At 41.1% G+C, this 20,495-nt stretch overlaps 1 protein-coding gene and 2 long non-coding RNA genes across 7 annotated transcripts; 2 read left to right on the top strand and 1 right to left on the bottom strand.

Annotated features, from left to right (window-relative positions):
• Positions 1–1,360: 1,360 nt before the first annotated feature.
• LOC110530334 (transmembrane protein 68) lies at positions 1,361–4,887 on the bottom strand. 4 transcript variants are annotated; one of them, XM_021613295.2, is made up of 8 exons: positions 4,754–4,887; positions 4,253–4,307; positions 3,577–3,977; positions 3,075–3,242; positions 2,712–2,905; positions 2,435–2,495; positions 2,198–2,337; positions 1,361–2,081 (listed from the first exon to the last, which is right to left on the bottom strand). In XM_021613295.2, exons 3-8 carry the CDS (start codon positions 3,899–3,901, stop codon positions 1,977–1,979), a joined length of 993 nt encoding a protein of 330 aa, XP_021468970.2. In that variant the 5' UTR covers positions 3,902–3,977; positions 4,253–4,307; positions 4,754–4,887; the 3' UTR covers positions 1,361–1,976. The 4 variants fall into 4 exon arrangements, with proteins under 4 accessions (XP_021468970.2, XP_021468971.2, XP_021468973.2 ...); XM_021613296.2 differs by having other exon boundaries at positions 3,904–3,977; XM_021613298.2 differs by lacking the exon at positions 3,577–3,977.
• Positions 4,888–7,981: 3,094 nt separating this feature from the next.
• On the top strand, positions 7,982–13,535 carry LOC110530333. Of its 2 annotated transcripts, none has more exons than XR_002474508.2 (5): positions 7,982–8,303; positions 8,918–9,027; positions 9,964–10,133; positions 13,139–13,358; positions 13,498–13,535. It is a non-coding gene; the product is annotated as an uncharacterized LOC110530333 (long non-coding RNA). The 2 variants fall into 2 exon arrangements; XR_002474507.2 differs by having other exon boundaries at positions 8,663–9,027.
• Positions 13,536–13,598: 63 nt separating this feature from the next.
• Positions 13,599–20,296, top strand: LOC118965543. Its single transcript, XR_005052930.1, has 3 exons — positions 13,599–13,737; positions 19,956–20,067; positions 20,281–20,296. It is a non-coding gene; the product is annotated as an uncharacterized LOC118965543 (long non-coding RNA).
• The last annotated feature ends 199 nt before the right edge of the window (positions 20,297–20,495 follow it).

Here is a 20,495-nt window from a genome sequence, read left to right as displayed (position 1 = left end):
TATAGCCCAGGCCATCTTAATGTAGAGCAAAAAATATTTTTTTTCAGATCCTCAGAGAGTTCTTTGCCATGAGGTGCCATGTTGAACTTCCAGTGACCAGTCAGTATGAGGGAGTGTGAGAGCGATGACACCGAATTTAACACACCTGCTCCCCATTCACACCTGAGACCTTGTAACACTAACGAGTCACATGACACCTGGGAGGGAAAATGGCTAATTGGGCCCAATTTGGAGATTTTCACTTAGGTGCGTACTCACTTTTGTTGCCAGCGGTTTAGACATTAATGGCTGTGTGTTGAGTTATTTTGAGGGGACAGCAAATTTACACTGTTATACAAGCTGTACACTCACTACTTTACATTGTAGCAAAGTGTCATTTCTTCAGTGTTGTCACATGAAAAGATATACTCAAATATTTACAAAAATGTGAGGGGTGTACTCACTTTTGTGATATACTGTATATGCCAGAAATAATTACTTGATCAGTCTTATTGAAACATTACAATCCTGAAAAACACTAGCGCAGAAAAGTTACCCAGAGGTTTTATTAAAGAAAAATGTATATTGTTTGAAACCACTTCCCAAATACTGTCTGTGGCGCCATTTGCATTTAAGAGTACTGAACAAAAATATAAAACGCAACATGCAAGAATTTCAAAGATTTTACTGACTTACAGGAAATCAGTCAATTGAAATCAATTAATTTGTTCCTAATCAATGGATTTCACATGACTGGAAATACAGATATGCATCTGTTGGTCAGACACCTTAAAAAAATGGGCCTCACAATGTGCTTCAGGATCTCATCATGGTATTTCTGTGCATTAAAATGCAATTGTGTTTGTTGTCCGTAGCTTATGCCTGCTCATACCATAACCACACCACCACCGGGCACTCTGTTCACGTTGACATCAGCAAACCGCTGACCCACACCACTACACATGTGGTCTGCGGTTGTGAGGTTGGTTGGATGAACTGCCAAACTCTAAAAGAGGTTGGAGGCAGCTTATGGTAGAGAAATTAATAGTTCTGGTGGACATTCTTGCAGTCAGCATGCCAATTGACACCTGAGGCATTGGGTTTTGTGACAAAACAGCACATTTTAGAGTGGCCTTTAGGTGCATCTGTGTAATGACCATGCTATTTATCAGCTTCTTGGTATGCCACACCTGTCAGGTGGATAGATTGCCTTGGCAAATAAGAAATGCTCACTAACAGGGTTGTACATTTTTGTATTTATTTGTACATATAGAACATGTTTTATTTTATTGCAGTTCATGGGACCAACACTTCATATGTTGTTTAAATTTGTTCAGTGTATAAAGAGTATTTTTAAAGGAATTACTTGTAACCAGAAAAACACATTAAAACATGTTTATTGTAACATTACAAATAATTTCCATCTTGAATCACACTGACAATGACCTCAATAGGTTTTAAAAGTGCATAGCCTACAGTACATACCTACATAATACAATGTACAAAATCCCCAAAATAAAGAAATTATATAATAATTTCAATCAAAAGTCAAACATTGTACACAGATGAAAGAAAATTAAACAGCCCAGTCTCCATACCTATATTGTTCCATGTAAATCAATTGCTATATTGTTCCAATATTTGCAGTTGTTAAGCAAAAGAAAGGCCTCTTAAATTGAAATTGTTGCCAGTGGAACTTTGAACAACTTGTGCAAATCAATTGTGGGATCATACAACAATGCACAAATGTCTTCAATTTGCACATTTGACATTAACCATTATAATTACAGTTGTAGGCTATGACACCTTTACAATTTACCTTATTTTCTGTACTTGGTTTGTGACAAATTGAGTGTAAAAAGTACTAATATAGTGAAATAACAGAAACCGGGAATCAGTTAAACATTCAGTTGATCACCTGATAATACTCTTAACAGTTTGTCTTAAAAACAAGTAACTGCTTCATTTAACTAACAAAAGGCTATTCAAAAGGATATTTATTTGTCTTTACGCCTGCTGTGGAATCGCTCTAGTAATGCTCGAAGGACATTCCCAGGAATTATTTGGTGTCTGTCAATGAGTGCTTGAACTGCTTGCTGTGTCTGCAAATCAGAAAAGGAAAATTCTCTGACCCCGTCTTTCCCAATCATTTGACTTTTGTGTGCACTACATGTCAGACAGTAAGTAACCATTAAATTACAGTTGCATAATGACTTACCTTTTCAGCTAATTCTGCTGCACTAATGTTATGGTCGTATGGGATGGGGTTGCCTAGGTATGTACGAAACTTCACAGGAAAACCCCCATAAACAGGGGCCATCGGCACGCGGAACTTTTCATACGACCATCTGAAAAAGCCTGAGAAATATAAAGTGTTCATGTTAATTTGAGCTATAATAAAGTTAAAATAAAATAAGTTACACTGCAATTAAAATTAATAGTTAAGCATACATACTTAATCCTCCGAGAGATCGGAATCCTTCCCTGACGTTTTGAGTAAACATCGGAATTATTGGCTGAAAAATGTAAAGAAGACATTAAATATCTAAGAGGATTTCAGATAAAGTTATGCTCCTGTGTGAGAGTAAGAAGTGACATGTACTGTCTGTCCCAAAATGGCATTCTATTCCCTATAGGGCTCCAGTCAAAAGTAGTGCACTATATAGGGAATAGGGTGCCATTTGGGACACATCCTGTGAGAACAAAGACAGACGACCAAAACCCATATGTACCACTTTGGAATCGATAGCCACTTGTGCAAAGCCCTTTCTCTTCCCCCAGACCAGTGGATAGGTCTCGTCACTGAGGAGGGCTTCCCTCACGCCTCCAGGTGAGATGCCCAGGAGGTGGCCACTTTTTAGGGCCTTCACACACTCCTCCTGGGGCCCGTGGATGACACTGAACACCTCCAACAGCAGCTTGAACCCTACAGAGAACAATAAAAGGTCCTGCTTTTAGGGTCTAAGTGGCTCATGTAGTAAGAATGGACTACGGCAACTATAGGCTATACACTTTACTGATCAACTACAGAGGGCTGAATGTAACATCTCACTTTTATATTTAGATACTGGGAAATGGAACTGTGAAGATCTTACCTGGAACTTTGAACAGAAAGTAATCAGCGACTGAGTGAACAATCCGTCCCTTTTGAATGAGGACCTTTGCCAGAAAGTAATAATAGTCAATGGGAATAGCCCCATGATAATAGACTATAAGAGCTGCTCCTTCATCGGGAATCTTCTCCATACCATGGATTTCATATCCTGTTTTGAAAAAGACACATTTATATAAGCATTGGCAATAGTCATTGTCATGGTAAAGCGGAGGTAAACAAGCAATAAACAAACACCCTGCAACATCCCCTGACATATACACACACGTATAATTTGTGTTTATTTATTTAACTAGGCAATTCAGTTAAGAACAAATTCTTATTTACAATGACGGCCTACCCCGGCCAAATCTGAAACCGGACGACGCTGGGCCAATTGTGCGCCGCCCTATGGGACTCCAAATCACGGCAGGTTGTGATACAGCCTGGAATCAAACCAGGGTCTGTAGTGATGCCTTAGACCACTTCGCCACTTGTATAAATACCATGCCAGATGAACCCGTGGCCATCCCATAACGTTGCCAGCGTTTTTCTAGCCCCATCCCACAGGTTGTTGGAGTAGGCCTCCCTGAGCTGGTTCTTGTGTTTGTACACATGGAGGAAGAGGATGGAAAGGTAGAGGAAGATCACAATGAGGAAGGGCAAGATGAAAACGACAACCAGAGGGGTGAAAACCCAGGCCAGGTACTCCAGATAGCTCAGATAGTCTTCCAGTGGTCCTAGTCCTGACCATTCCTCAAATGTGTGACAGAGGCAGGCTAGAAAATCATCTCTATCACCAAACATGCAGGACTCGTTCCCATTTGACATACTGCCTGCCTGCCACAGTTAGCCTCTCCCAAAGGAAGCCAAGTCGAATGAGGACACCATCTGCCAATGGGCAGGCCTGGAGTATAGAATGGAGAGAAGAGGACTAATGTAAAATAGCAATACATTAAAGTAAACCAAAATACAATGAGAGCATGTTTTACACATGCTGGTTAATATGCAAATTATGACATCAGCATGCATAAATGAACAATTAGCTAGATGAAGTTCAGCTATTTGATAAACAACCCAAATAGCAAGTAATTAAATGGTATTTGCAGCATCACTGAATTAAAAATTATAAAATGTAGCTAGCTAGCTATAAGTTCTTCAAAGGGTAAATACGTCACAAACCTTTTATTCTTCCAGCGTAAATAATACTGGGGACAGATCATTCCAGGGCCAGACTCTAAAGAGAAATGAAAGTAAATGCCATGCATTCACCCCTTGTGACAGCTGAGTTAGCTAGCTACGTTAGCCTTGTACTGTCTTGACGCCACTCGTTAACGCGCTGTAATAACTAGCTAGCGAATAGCATACTAGCTAGTGAGCTACAACTTTAAAGTCCAATTTAAAACTAGACATCTTAGCAAACTAGACACAGTAATGAAAAAGCTGCTCGTTATGAATCGCATTTCCCTCGATTACCTAGCAAACGTTTAATTTACACAGTAGGTACAAAGATATACATCTGTCTGTGGTAACGTTAGCTAGTTCTTGAGACTGAATGACCTCAATTACGTTAGCATTGACATCAATGCATAACGAGCTAACGTTAGTACAGCTACTGCATGGACATCTATACTAGTTATTGCATAAATAACAATACTATATTCTAATGAAATAATTACATACTTTTTTAGCACTGGTTTGATCCCTTTGGAAAGTCGATAGCAGGAAAATGACAGATTATTTTCTTCTTTGTTCAACCGGTTCCTTATTCATGTGACACAAGCAGGAACGAATGTCATCGAGGCAAAACAACTTGTGTGGAATGAACTCCAGTAGAATAGGCTTTATGTTAGCTAGCTTGTATATTTTATGTCTGGATTTGATCAGATAGCAAGTGTGAACCACATGATGATTGATAATGGAAGATCGAATGTGGTTGTCGACATTATTTTTTTGCCAAATGAGCTTGGCTGGAGATGACCATGGGACGATACATTGATTGTGCTAAAGAGCTTTTGTACAGTAAGTAAGTTAGCTCACAACAAGTACAACACTCAATGTCAACTGTGTTGCACTGTTTTCACTTTTCACTATCTTCTATTTCTCCCGGTGTGTAGGGATCGTAAATTGGTATAGATCATTGGACATACCTCACACCTTTTAATGATTGACATTGACATGCATTTTGATGACTTTTTCACAAGCTTTGAAAACTGAAGATTTTGTCTGTAACTCTGCCTATTGTTGCACTCTCAGAGGCAGAGGATGAGCATGGAGAAGAGCTGTCAGAAGATGAAGAGGCTGAAGAGGAGGATGGACCGATCGATGAAGAAGCCCAACTTAAGGCAAGCATGGGACTGCCTGTGGAGTTCATAAGTTCCTCTGCACAGAAAAGAGCTGTACGTAGTAGCAAGTAAACATTGCCTATGTCTGTCCGTCACCATAGAGTCCACCTAAAAGAAAGAAAAAAGATAATGTTGCTCCGATGCTCTCTCTCTTGAAGGGGAGAAAGTTGATGAGGAAGAATGCCATCCACTGGGAAGCAGCTCCTGAGAATCTGGATGAAGAAGATCCACCTTCACTCCAGGTGGAGAATTATGATTCCACTGTTGAAAGCACCAAGGTTGCATTTGATTTGATCTCAGTGAGGGGCCAGGAGGAAAAGCAGAACCTCCACCCTCCCAGGCAAAAGTAGTGCACTATATAGGGAATAGGGTGCCATTTGGGACACATCCTGTGAGAACAAAGACAGAAGACAAAAACCCATATGTACCACTTTGGAATCGATAGCCACTTGTGCAAAGCCCTTTCTCTTCCCCCAGAGCAGTTGATAGGTCTCGTCACTGAGGAGGGCTTCCCTCACCCCTCCAGGTGAGATGCCCAGGAGGTGGCCACTTTTTAGGGCCTTCACACACTCCTCCTGGGGTCCGTGGATGACACTGAACACCTCCAACAGCAGCTTGAACCCTACAGAGAACAATAAAAGGTCCTGCTTTTAGGGTCTAAGTGGCTCATGTAGTAAGAATGGACTATGGCAACTATAGGCTATACACTTTACTGATCAACTACAGAGGGCTGAATGTAACATCTCACTTTTATATTTAGATACTGGGAAATGGAACTGTGAAGATCTTACCTGGAACTTTGAACAGAAAGTAATCAGCGACTGAGTGAACAATCCGTCCCTTTTGAATGAGGACCTTTGCCAGAAAGTAATAATAGTCAACAGGAATAGCCCCATGATAATAGACTATAAGAGCTGCTCCTTCATCGGGAATCTTCTCCATACCATGGATTTCATATCCTGCTTTGAAAAAGACACATTTATATACAGTGCCTTGCGAAAGTATTCGGCCCCCTTTAACTTTGCGACCTTTTGCCACATTTCAGGCTTCAAACATAAAGATATAAAACTGTATTTTTTTGTGAAGAATCAACAACAAGTGGGACACAATCATGAAGTGGAACGACATTTATTGGATATTTCAAACCTTTTTAACAAATAAAAAACTGAAAAATTGGGTGTGCAAAATTATTCAGCCCCTTTACTTTCAGTGCAGCAAACTCTCCAGAAGTTCAGTGAGGATCTCTGAATGATCCAATGTTGACCTAAATGACTAATGATGATAAATACAATCCACCTGTGTGTAATCAAGTCTCCGTATAAATGCACCTGCACTGTGATAGTCTCAGAGGTCCGTTAAAAGCGCAGAGAGCATCATGAAGAACAAGGAACACACCAGGCAGGTCCGAGATACTGTTGTGAAGAAGTTTAAAGCCGGATTTGGATACAAAAAGATTTCCCAAGCTTTAAACGTCCCAAGGAGCACTGTGCAAGCGATAATATTGAAATGGAAGGAGTATCAAACCACTGCAAATCTACCAAGACCTGGCCGTCCCTCTAAACTTTCAGCTCATACAAGGAGAAGACTGATCAGAGATGCAGCCAAGAGGCCCATGATCACTCTGGATGAACTGCAGAGATCTACAGCTGAGGTGGGAGACTCTGTCCATAGGACAACAATCAGTCGTATATTGCACAAATCTGGCCTTTATGGAAGAGTGGCAAGAGGAAAGCCATTTCTTAAAGATATCCATAAAAAGTGTTGTTTAAAGTTTGCCACAAGCCACCTGGGAGACACACCAAACATGTGGAAGAAGGTGCTCTGGTCAGATGAAACCAAAATTGAACTTTTTGGCAACAATGCAAAACGTTATGTTTGGCGTAAAAGCAACGCAGCTGAACACACCATCCCCACTGTCAAACATGGTGGTGGCAGCATCATGGTTTGGGCCTGCTTTTCTTCAGCAGGGACAGGGAAGATGGTTAAAATGGATGGGAAGATGGATGGAGCCAAATACAGGACCTTTCTGGAAGAAAACCTGATGGAGTCTGCAAAAGACCTGAGACTGGGACGGAGATTTGTCTTCCAACAAGACAATGATCCAAAACATAAAGCAAAATCTACAATGGAATGGTTCAAAAATAAACATATCCAGGTGTTAGAATGGCCAAGTCAAAGTCCAGACCTGAATCCAATCGAGAATCTGTGGAAAGAACTGAAAACTGCTGTTCACAAATGCTCTCCATCCAACCTCACTGAGCTCGAGCTGTTTTGCAAGGAGGAATGGGAAAAAATGTCAGTCTCTCGATGTGCAAAACTGATAGAGACATACCCCAAGCGACTTACAGCTGTAATCGCAGCAAAAGGTGGCGCTACAAAGTATTAACCTAAGGGGGCTGAATAATTTTGCACGCCCAATTTTTCAGTTTTTGATTTGTTAAAGTTTGAAATATCCAATAAATGTCGTTCCACTTCATGATTGTGTCCCACTTGTTGTTGATTCTTCACAAAAAAAATACAGTTTTATATCTTTATGTTTGAAGCCTGAAATGTGGCAAAAGGTCGCAAAGTTCAAGGGGGCCGAATACTTTCGCAAGGCACTGTAAGCATTGGCAATAGTCATTGACTAGTCAAGCAGCGCCGATGGAGAGCCGACTCCCTGTCGTGACCCAGGGGAGTCAGAGTTTGGAGGAGGGCTGAAGTGAAGTCAGGCGGGCACTAGTGAAGTGATCGATCTGATTGGACAGACTTTTGTCAGTGGTAGCTGACCAGTGTGATTATGGCCAATAGCAAGCAGACCATGTCAGTGGAAATGATGATAAACCTGGGTGATGGTGGTAATCGCAAAAGAGCTGCCTCCTCAAACACTAAGCCCACTGAGTCAAGAGGTGAGTCCCCCCACCAACCTATATACATGCCTTTTCTGTTTCTCAGTTTAATCAACTATTCTGTATCGTTGAGGAGACTGAAACTATATTGACATAGCAATGATTGCTATCTCCCAAATGGTAATATCAAGAACCTAACAATGTCATTAGAGTAGCCAGGCAGCCCAATGTTCTACTCAAAATGACTTTATGTCCAACAGACCTCGTTTTTAAAAACGTATTTTAGTCCTTGTAATTCTGGGCTTTTTCCAAACTGTGCATTGATTCTGTCAGAGTATTTATCAAAATATGTGTTCCTTTTGAATGAAAGGACCATGTGACACAGGCCCATGCATTTTTAATGGCTCTTCTTGTCATAGAGAACAGTGGCGCGCACCACTGCCTGACTCTCCCTCTCCTCTGGGATTTTCCATCCTGTCCGTGACTGATCCCATACAACACGACACTGCCCTCATTTATATGGCATAGTATATCTGTTTTTATCTGGCTTTGTAGCAATGTTTTATACCACATGCCAACTTCCTTTTCCCTGTTTTTATCCTTTTGATCAGAAAACATGAATGTAGAATGTAATGTTGAAGGGATAAATGAATGTACACCTTTCTTCCCTCCAGACACAGGATGGGTGTTCCCGGAAAAATAACAATGGATCAAGTGAGAGAAGAGCATCTAATAGTGAAGGTGATGAAACGTCACATAGAAGAATTGCAAAAGTAAAGTGGAGGTAAGCTACATGACATCATTTATGCATATATCCATACCTTGCTGCATTTTTCAGTATTGTCCTCTATTGCTCAACCAATATAGTATTACTGAATATCACTGCTTCAATTGGCTGCCATATGCTGACAGTGACTGACACATTTTTTCCTATGGGTTTGAATTGGACTATGGTTCAAGCTGTAAAAGTTTGAAATATTGACTATTATGCATTGAATGTAAAAGTGTCAGCCTGGGGAAGGAATGAAAGTGCTTATCCACTGTCTTTTTCAATTTCAGTTTGATCTAAGGAGATGTTTATGTCCAATGATAAACACTCCATCGTGTTTCAATTAACCAAGGATTCTGTAAATAGATTCTGTAGAATCTGTATAGATGTAAATCAGTAAGAATCACATGGTCCATTCCAACCCAAAGGCTGGTATTGGGGACTGATATATGATTAAGCCTACACAATTATTTGTGAAATTTAACAAAATTGTTCTGCATGCCCCCCCCCCGAATGGCACCCCATAGGGCTCTGGTCAAAAGTAGTACATTAATAGGGAATAGGGTGCCATTTGGGATGTAGCCTTGTTCAATCATTGTGATTGTTTGTTAGGCTAATGATGTCTACTGATCTATTGATTGACACAGTCATGAACTGGAGGTGGAGGAGAACCCTCAGATGTCTGTAGAGGAAGCCTGGGATAAACTGTGATTAAAGTGCAGCCACGACCCCATGTACGTGACCATTACTACATGAGACTTGGGCTACATCCCAAATGGAACCCTATTCTCTATATAGTGCACAACCTTTGACCAGCCTGGTCAAAAAGTAGTGCACTTTTACAGTATGTAGGGAATAGGGTGCCATTTCGAACAGAGACCAGTTATCTGTATGATATTCTAAGAGGACAATCTCACATAATCAATCTCTTTTCATGTTTTGGCGTATTAGGTTTGAGAGTGTGCTGAAGTTTAAGCCCCAGGCACCACCAGGGTGGGAAGGCTGGGAGGAATAGGAAGCGACGTGGCGGTAGGAGAGCATCCTGCCACATCAACCAGCACACCTTCTTTACTGAAGAGGGAGATATCACAGAGCCCAAGCTGAGCAAGACCTTTCAAAAAGTAAGCCCTGTAAACATTTGACCAATTATTCTGAAATTATTTTTGATAGCAATACCAATAGTCACCCTCCCTTTTAATCAAATCAAATCAAATTGTATTGGTCACATACACATATTTAGCAGATGTTATTGCGGGTGTAGCAAAATGCTTGCGTTCCTAGCTCCAACACTGCAGCAGTATTTAACAATTCACAACAATGCTCACAAATCTGAAGTAAAATAACGTAGTTAAGAAATATATAAAGATTAGGACGAGCAATGTTGGAGTGGCATTGACTAAAATACAGTAGAATATAATACAGTATATACAGTGCCTTGCGAAAGTATTCAGCGACCTTTTGCCACATTTCAGGCTTCAAACATAAAGATAAAACTGTATTTTTTTGTGAAGAATCAACAACAAGTGGGACACAATCATGAAGTGGAACGACATTTATTGGATATTTCAAACTTTCTTAACAAATCAAAAACTGAAAAATTGGGCGTGCAAAATTATTCAGCCCCCTTAAGTTAATACTTTGTAGCGCCATCTTTTCCTGCGATTACAGCTGTAAGTCGCTTGGGGTATGTCTCTATTAGTTTTGCACATCGAGAGTCTGACATTTTTTCCCATTCCTACTTGCAAAACAGCTCGAGCTCAGTGAGATTGGATGGAGAGCATTTGTGAACAGCAGTTTTCAGTTCTTTCCACAGATTCTCGATTGGATTCAGGTCTGGACTTTGACTTGGCCATTCTAACACCTGGATATGTTTATTTTTGAACCATTCCATTGTAGATTTTGCTTTATGTTTTGGATCATTGTCTTGTTGGAAGACAAATCTCCGTCCCAGTCTCAGGTCTTTTGCAGACTCCATCAGGTTTTCTTCCAGAATGGTCCTGTATTTGGCTCCATCCATCTTCCCATCAATTTTAACCATCTTCCCTGTCCCTGCTGAAGAAAAGCAGGCCCAAACCATGATGCTGCCACCACCATGTTTGACAGTGGGGATGGTGTGTTCAGCTGTGTTGCTTTTACGCCAAACATAACGTTTTGCATTGTTGCCAAAAAGTTCAAATTTGGTTTCATCTGACCAGAGCACCTTCTTCCAAATGTTTGGTGTGTCTCCCAGGTGGCTTGTGGCAAACTTTAAACGACACTTTTTATGGATATCTTTAAGAAATGGCTTTCTTCTTGCCACTCTTCCATAAAGGCCAGATTTGTGCAATATACGACTGATTGTTGTCCTATGGACAGAGTCTCCCACCTCAGCTGTAGATCTCTGCAGTTCATCCAGAGTGATCATGGGCCTCTTGGCTGCATCTCTGATCAGTCTTCTCCTTGTATGAGCTGAAAGTTTAGAGGGACGGCCAGGTCTTGGTAGATTTGCAGTGGTCTGATACTCCTTCCATTTCAATATTATCGCTTGCACAGTGCTCCTTGGGATGTTTAAAGCTTGGGAAATATTTTTGTATCCAAATCCGGCTTTAAACTTCTTCACAACAGTATCTCGTACCTGCCTGGTGTGTTCCTTGTTCTTCCTGATGCTCTCTGCGCTTTTAACGGACCTCTGAGACTATCACAGTGCAGGTGCATTTATACGGAGACTTGATTACACACAGGTGGATTGTATTTATCATCATTAGTCATTTAGGTCAACATTGGATCATTCAGAGATCCTCACTGAACTTCTGGAGAGAGTTTGCTGCACTGAAAGTAAAGGGGCTGAATAATTTTGCACGCCCAATTTTTCAGTTTTTAATTTGTTAAAAAAGTTTGAAATATCCAATAAATGTCGTTCCACTTCATGATTGTGTCCCACTTGTTGTTGATTCTTCACAAAAAAATACAGTTTTATATCTTTATGTTTGAAGCCTGAAATGTGGCAAAAGGTCGCAAAGTTCAAGAGGGCCGAATACTTTCGCAAGGCACTGTACATATGAGATGAGTAAAGCAGTATGTAAACATTAAAGTGACCAGTGATTCCATGTATGTATATAGGGCCGCAGGGTTGAGTAACTGGGTGGTAGCTGGGTAGTTATAGCACACACCCACAGTTCATAGCAGCTTCTGACTAGCAAGTGGATGAGTGTGGTGAGGAGGAGGATGTGCTGTGGTTGACACCGGGGGAAGCTTTGTCAGAGAGGTCTGCATCATGTCTAACTCTGCTGCCTGTAGCCTCAGCCTCAGTGTTCACTCAGTGTCCGCTGGCAGAGGAGAGAATGGGAGAGCAGCCAAGACTCCACAGGAGCCCCTCCTATCCCCCCAACCCCTCCCTGTCAGTGCTGCCCTCCTCTGACACACTGCATCTCTTTAAACGTGCAGCCACTGTTTTCGTCCGACTGAATTTATTTACAATGCGCCGGCACACTGCACTGGTTCAAGGGTAGCCGTGCTGTTTAAAGTTCATGTATCATCCGCTTATTTGAGTCAGTCACATTTCATTGGTAAGACTACCTTTGGACGGCTGATGTAGGAAGTTCACATCACTAGCTGACCTTCAGAGGGTTCAGTTGGTTGCTATAAACTCAGATGCTTATTCACACCATAATAGAGAAGCTAGGAAATGCTGCTTTTCTCTGTTTGCTGACTGTGCTGGATTTGTTTTATCCCAAAGAAATGGAAACTTGTCAAAGTACTAGAGTGTGCACAAACAGCACTTCAAGGAGAAACTTAATGACTCTCTTTACCTACAGTTATAGGTTCCCCCACCATTGAAGTAGATATCCGTGTGTTTCTACTGAGTTGACACTGAGTTGAGACATTATAAAGTAGTGTCACACTGTGGGAGGTCTTAAATGCTGTGCTTTTCCACTCATCTCTCTGTATGAGCTCACTGAATTGATCTTCTGGGCAAGACTTGCTGTTTTTACTGTCTGCAGCAAATGGCTCCATCATCCAGCAGGCCCAGTAGAAATGACTTCAGCACGGATTAAGCCTATTGTAAAGTATTATTTTGTTGTCAAACTTGTCATGCTTCTCTGTTGATGTAGTGTTTATTGCTCATGCTTGTGTCTTGTACTTGCAGATCACATGTCCTGATCTGTCTTCAGGTTCAGAGGTTCCTCCAGAAAGTTCAGAGAGGAATACCCCTCTGGAGTTGGATAGTACTGAGCAACCCTCTCATCAGAACCTCTTCACCAGAATAGAAGATGAAGAGGATGATGAGATTCAATTCAGAAGAGAGGTGTACTCACTGGACATACCAGACTACTTAGTTCCCGGAGCACCTGAACACAATAACACAGGTGAGTTTGCGTCAACAGCCGGTTTAGACCTTTTTCTAACCCGGGGTTTCTTCATAAACAATTCATGTCAGATCTACGTTAGTGTATTTCTTGTTTGATTGTAGAAGTCTTGTACAACTTTTGCACTACCTATTTCCAGAGGCTACTGGGAAGGAAAAGAAGAACAATAATACCAAGAAAACAGAGAAATGTGGAGTGATGCCAGCTGAGATTGCAGTGGAGCCTGAGCTGGCTAAGTACTGGGCCCAGCGCTACCGGCTCTTCTTCTGGTTCGATGAGGGCATCAAATTGGAACAAGTTGAGTCACAGAGCAAACAGAACACACACACACACTTCAGGAAACACAACCGATTTCTTCATACAGGCTCAAGCAGAAAGGGTTAGTGGTATTTTGGAACGACTTTACGTTATTATTGTTATTAACGTGTTAATATTTCTCTAGTTTGAGAACAACTATTGTGGTCTCCCAACCACTTCTATTCGTGCAGCCCAAATGGAGTGTTGTCAAATGTGATTCAGGAATGCACTTTATTCTGAAAAGAAAAGGATTTGCCTCAAGGTGACTGAATGTTATCTTTCTCTCCAGTTGAGAAACAAATGGCTGTTATGTCCAAGGTAAAAGCTACAGTTTGGCTGCTCTTGAAGTCTAACATCATGTTGTTTTCAGAGAAGCAGAGGGAAAGAGAGGCAGGGAGGTTGAGATGGTGGTGTAGTGAGTGCATGGATTTGCTGGCTGGCAGACAGGGCACTCCGCTTCCTGTCTGTAGGGAGAAGTGCTGACGCCGGTGAAGCACACCTCACCCTGTGTCACATGACATGACAGCATCAGGCTCTCTCCCTGTCTCCCAGCAGAGCAACTCTTTCATGACTCTCGAGTCTCTCCTTCCTTTACTCTCTCTTTGCAGCTGAAACAGGTGTCACGGGTTCTGTTCCGAGTGCATCTGCCCACCTGTCAGTTTCCCCTCCCCGGGAGCTGTGCTCGATTTGGCTCTTCTCTCCATTGGTTAATTGTTTGCAGGAACTTTTCAATATAACAGTCCTAGTGAGTACACAATCGTAAAATATTTTTTTGGGGGGGTGTATCTACCGACGGCCTGTACAGATCCAGAAAGATACATCCATTGTTTTACTCTTCCTGTAAACACGCTGGATGATTGAGAATCCATTGAAGAGCTTGAACGATTCATTGACAAGAGATACTCAAAGAAACATGTCGCTGGTTTCTGAGGATTCAAACACTGTTAAGGACAATAAACCCAATCAACAAACCAAAGCCAAGTTGGCCAAGCGGTATCAACGATGGCATAAAACCATCCACAAGCAAGAGGGCGTGAGTGGGGAGTGGTTTACGGATATGGATGTTGACTTGTTGAAATCCATCAATAAAAGGCTTGCCAAACTTGATATCTTGGATATGTTACGAGAGGACATCAATGCATTATGTGCCAGTCTAGAATTCAGCAAACGTCAGATTGATGATCTAAGGAAAGAGAACACAGCGCTGAAAGGTAGTGTAGACTCTATTCATTGCAAGGTGGAGGTGGTGCAAAGGGAGAACAAACAACTTAAGGAAACATTGCTTGATGTACAGTGTCGATCAATATGGGGAAACTAATATTTTCAGGGATGCCAGAGAATGACAACAGCAGAGTCTGTGAGGACACTGTCTGAGACTTTATGTCAACTCAACTAAAACTGCCCACTGATGTTGTGCGTAATGTCACTGTCTCCAGAGTCCATAGAATGAGTAAGGCCTCTGGGAAAAGGCCACGGGCTATTGCATGTTTTGAACATTGTAAGCAAAAGGAAATGGTGAAGGGCTGGGGCAGAAAACTCAGAAACACAGATTTTGGAATGAATGATCACTTCCCCACGGATATCCCATCATGAAGGAAAAGCGTTCCCGGAATCAACAAGTCTCCTTGGTGATGGATAAACTTTATATCAACAGGCAACTGTATCAGGACTCTAGAGTAACTCCCTGGCTATTTTAATCCAACTGTATTGGGACTCTAGAGTAACTCCCTGGCTATTTTAATCCAACTGTATTGGGACTCTAGAGTAACTCCCTGGCTATTTTAATCCAACTGTATTGGGACTCTAGAGTAACTCCCTGGCTATTTTAATCCAACTGTATTGGGACTCTAGAGTAACTCCCTGGCTATTTTAATCCATTATTTAAATCTGAGTTTGTGTGTTATAGTGTATCATTACAACTTCAACCATAATGAATACATGCTCTATGGATCTCCACTTGACAAGGAAAGGGTTGCATATAGCTCAGGTTAATGTATGTAGCCTTCCTAACAAAATACATGAGGTTTTTTAACTTGGTCAACATAAATAATATTCATATTATAGCTTTGACCGAAACGCATTTGGATGCATCTGTAAATGATGGGAAAATGAACATCCATGGATATAGTCTACTGAGAAGGGACAGGAATCATGGATATAGTCTACTGAGAAGGGACAGGAATCATGGATATAGTCTACTGAGAAGGGACAGGAATCATGGATATAGTCTACTGAGAAGGGACAGGAATCATGGATATAGTCTACTGAGAAGGGACAGGAATCATGGATATAGTCTACTGAGAAGGGACAGGAATCATGGATATAGTCTACTGAGAAGGGACAGGAATCATGGATATAGTCTACTGAGAAGGGACAGGAATCATGGATATAGTCTACTGAGAAGGGACAGGAATCATGGATATAGTCTACTGAGAAGGGACAGGAATCATGGATATAGTCTACTGAGAAGGGACAGGAATCATGGATATAGTCTACTGAGAAGGGACAGGAATCATGGATATAGTCTACTGAGAAGGGACAGGAATCATGGATATAGTCTACTGAGAAGGGACAGGAATCATGGATATAGTCTACTGAGAAGGGACAGGAATAGGAATGGTGGGGTTGTAGCACTGTACATTCAGAATCATATACCTTTTAAGAGGAGGGATGACCTTAATGTAGGTCAAATAGAGGCACTATGGGCTCAAGTACATCTGCCTCACCAGGCACCCATATTGGTAGGATGTGTGTATAGATCTCCGAGCTCTAAGGTGTCCTATCTGGATGACTTATGCACTGTGTTTGACCAGGCCACAAATAGTAACAGAGATGTATTTATATTGGGTGATTTTAATATACATTGGAAGGATCATAATAATTCAAATAGAACTAAATTAATGATATATTCCGAGAGCTGTGGTTTGAAACAAATGATTCATTATACTACTAGATCATCAACTAAGTTGGGTCATCGTTCAGACACATGCATTGATGTGATATTCTGTAATATACTATTGCAATGCTTAAAAGCCAGATCAATTTCAGTGGGCTGGACAGACCATAATATTGTGACCATAACTATGGTCAAAAGAAATTTTAAAACATTTAATCATGAGCTATTTCAAAATGATTTGGCCGCTGTACCCTGGGAGCTGAGTTATCTAGAGGATGATTTAAATCACGCTAAAGAATGTTTTATTGATTTGCTCACTGAGGTAATGGACCATCATGCCCCAGTAAGAAAGAGTACTGTTGGGGCTCGTCCATCTCCATGGATTGATGATTAACTGGCTGAGGCATTTTCTCAAATAATATGGCAAAAGTCTTAGCAGCCAAATCTAAACTAGAAATTGATTAACAGAATTATAGAATACTATGTAATTATGCAGTTAAATTAAATCGTAAGAAAAAAACATTATTTTACAAAAACATTTTTATTGATTGTAGGTATGGAATACAGTTAAGGGCCTACTTGGAACATCTATCTCATCATGTCCATCTAGTGTGGAGGTTGATGGGAGAACAATAACAAAACCAGCTGACATTGCCAATCATTTTGCAGATTTTTTTTTTTACAAAGAAAATTAATTTACTGAGCGATAATGTAAACACCCATTCTCCCAAACAAGCAACTGTCCAATGGATTGATGATCATATCATGAGCAAAAACACCTGCTCTTTTAGTCTACAAATGGTGTCAGTAGAGGTGTTAAACCTATTGAAGTCATTACCCAATGGTAAATCTACAGGTTATGATCTTATGGACAATTTTTTACTTCGCTGTGCAGCTCCCCAGATTGCAGCTCCACTGAAATATATATTTAATTGGTAACTGGAAAAGGGGACATTTACAAATGTATGGAAGCATGCTAAACTGTGTCCTATTCCGAAAGACAGCAAAGAACCCATCACTCCTGACTATAGTCTACTCCCTTCACTCAGTAAGATATTGGAGGGTATTGTAAGTAGACAAATATGGGAGTACATGGAAAAGAATGATCGGATTACAGCCAATAAGCATGCTTATTGCAAAAAAAGTTCCACTACCACTGCATTGGTTGACATGACTGACCAGTGGCTTAATGCTATGAATAATGGCAGGTTTGTGGGTGTACTATTTTTAGATTTTAGTGCAGCATTTGATTTAGTGGATCATTAAATACTTTTGACAGAATTATCGCATTATGTTTTTAAGGAGGCAGCATGGAATTGGGTACAGTAATATCAAACTGTCAGGAAACAGTCCACCTATATCAATGGGTTGTTTTCTTCCCCTCATGCTTTTAACTGTGGAATACCGCAGGGCAGCTGCCTTGGGACAATTCTTTACTTAATATATACCAACGACCTTGCTTATGCCTTATCTGAAACTCAACCTACTATATTTCCAGATAATGCTACAATTTTATACAGCAAGACAATTAATTCAACAGGTTCAGCAAGCTCTACAAGTAGATCTGGGAAATATCAGGGAGTGGGTTTGCCTGAACAAACTTGTTTTGAACATGAATAAAACCAAGGTATGCATGATCAGAAAGATAGCTAAATATTTATCAGGAAAGATTCTTAGGCAAACAACCCAAGCACTAATTGGGAATCAGGTAAACTACTGTTCTGTGGTCTGGGGAAATTTATCAGCAAGTGAAATTAGGAGGCTGCAGATTGAACAGAACAAAGCAGCAAGGATTGTTTAAAGGTGGATATATGGTTATTCTGTTGGAGCCCTGAGCTGGATATAAGTTATTTTAGATTTCTTGTATTTATACTTATAGTTCTAAGCAGAGGTATAGCATCCCCACCTACTGTTAGTAGGGTTCTAAAAGTTATTTTTTTAAAAGCTCAGTTTATACCTCACTGACGGCCTTCTCCAACCTATCTGGGAAAGAGTTTATTGGTTATCAGAGGGTCTATCTCATCCTTCCGAATCTCCCTATTCTCCAAAGTATTATGACTAATATGTCTTTAGTCTACCTAGCTCAAATAAGAAGTCTTTCACAGAGCATTCTGAATTCTGTTTGAAAACGAGATCAGAGCCTTCATAACTATTCAATTATTCATGTCAACAGAGAAGAGCCTGGACACATACCGTAGCATGGCTGAAACCCACTGCAGATTACAACCTACTCCTATCAGATTCCTATGGTGTCTATTGCTCAATTAGTCATAGGAGTAAAGTCTGAGAGAGTGCCTGTACAGCTTCATCATGTGTAGCAGTGCCTGGCTAATGATAGATAGCAGATTGTGAAGAGGGGTAGTCTAGTCTTCTGGGACTGAAGTGATGTAGCTCGGTTTTAAAACTTCCGACATGATGTTGTCTTCCCTTCAAGATCTGTTTGAGAATACAACGCTAACTAGTCGCCAATAGACATTAGGGGAATGCATGAGCTCAATGTTTTGTTTGGACCCTCCCTTGAGCCCCAGTAAAGTTAGTCCTCTCCTCAGTCACTTTTCTCAGGATGGAGGGAAGGAAGGCATAATAAAAGAGTGAGAGACGTGAAGCACTAAAAACAAGTAGAGACCACTCCCATCATTGTTTGCCTTAACAGGTGTTTATTCTCTGAGGAGGCTGTGAAAACAAGCAGCGGAACAGAAAATAGCAATGACTGCTAGACTCGGTTAGAGAACGATGGCAGATGGTCTAGGGGTCTCTGAGGGGAGACAGGAGGACGTGGTCTATGAAGCATCCCAGTCTCTCCACATAGTCTAATATATCTCAATATCCACAGCATACTTCTTGAATACTTTTTGTGTTGTCTTGTATAGTATAATCATAACTAGGCTTTTCCTGGCGTGATGGCAAACCCACATCTACTTTATATTCCAGCAGGCCTAATATTAGTATTTTGCCTGCAGTAAAATGTTGTGAATGACAGCTGTTTTGAAATATAACTCTCACTGATAGTGTTTTGGTTCTTTTGGTGAAGTTGCGCATGGCACTAGCATGACTTCATGAGCTCACAAAATAAATCAACTAGATTATATATTATATTTCTGGACTTGGCTTGAATATCAGAATGGCAGTTTGAACAAAACCATTTGACACTTGTCTGACCCCTGGTGGCTATGCTGGGCAATGGGGACACCTACAGTATTTCTCTTTGCAAAACCCCCCAAATTCTGATTTATTAAAATGTGAGTATTAAAATGCACTTAATTTGCCTTGTATTATAGTAAAATTAGAGAAATTAGAATATATATTAATTGTCTCTCTCTGTCTGTCTGTCTGTCTGTCCGTCCGTCTGTGTGAAAATGTGTCCGCCCGTCTGCCCGTCTGTCTGTCTGTCTGTGTATGTACAGAGGCCTGGTTCTCCATCCACCAGAGAAGATAGCCGACCACAGTTTCCACTCATAGACACCTTCTGTGGAGTGGGAGGCAATGCCATCCAGTTTGTCCTCACTGTGAAGAGAGGTACATCAATGTTTGATATAAACGTTAGATATTTTTGCTTATACTGTATCTGCATTTGTCTTTATAGATAGGGCGAGAGTTTTTCCTGACCCTGTGATGTGACCAGGAAAATCTCTGGGCCCTTGTTATATCCTATAGGTTAAAAGTTATTGTCCTGAGTGGTACTCCCTGTGTGTCTGACTCTCTGTCCTCCCTGTCCCTTCCACCTTGTAGTGCTAGCCATTGACATCGACCCAGTGCGTCTGGCTCTGGCCCAGCACAACGCCCAGGTCTATGAGGTGGCCGAGCACATCGACTTTGTGCAGGGAGACTTCCTAAAGCTGGAACCATGTCTTAGGGGGAATGTGGTGTTCAGACTACCTCAGCGCAGACGTCTTCGATATCAAGAGCATGATGGCTGCAGATGGATATCCTTTTTTCCTCTCGTT

Source organism: Oncorhynchus mykiss, chromosome 8 (assembly GCF_013265735.2).
Source record: "Oncorhynchus mykiss isolate Arlee chromosome 8, USDA_OmykA_1.1, whole genome shotgun sequence".
NCBI classification, from domain to species: domain Eukaryota; kingdom Metazoa; phylum Chordata; class Actinopteri; order Salmoniformes; family Salmonidae; genus Oncorhynchus; species Oncorhynchus mykiss.
The sequence above is the reverse complement of the archived record's forward strand: the minus strand, read 5'-3'. Positions and strand labels throughout refer to the sequence as shown.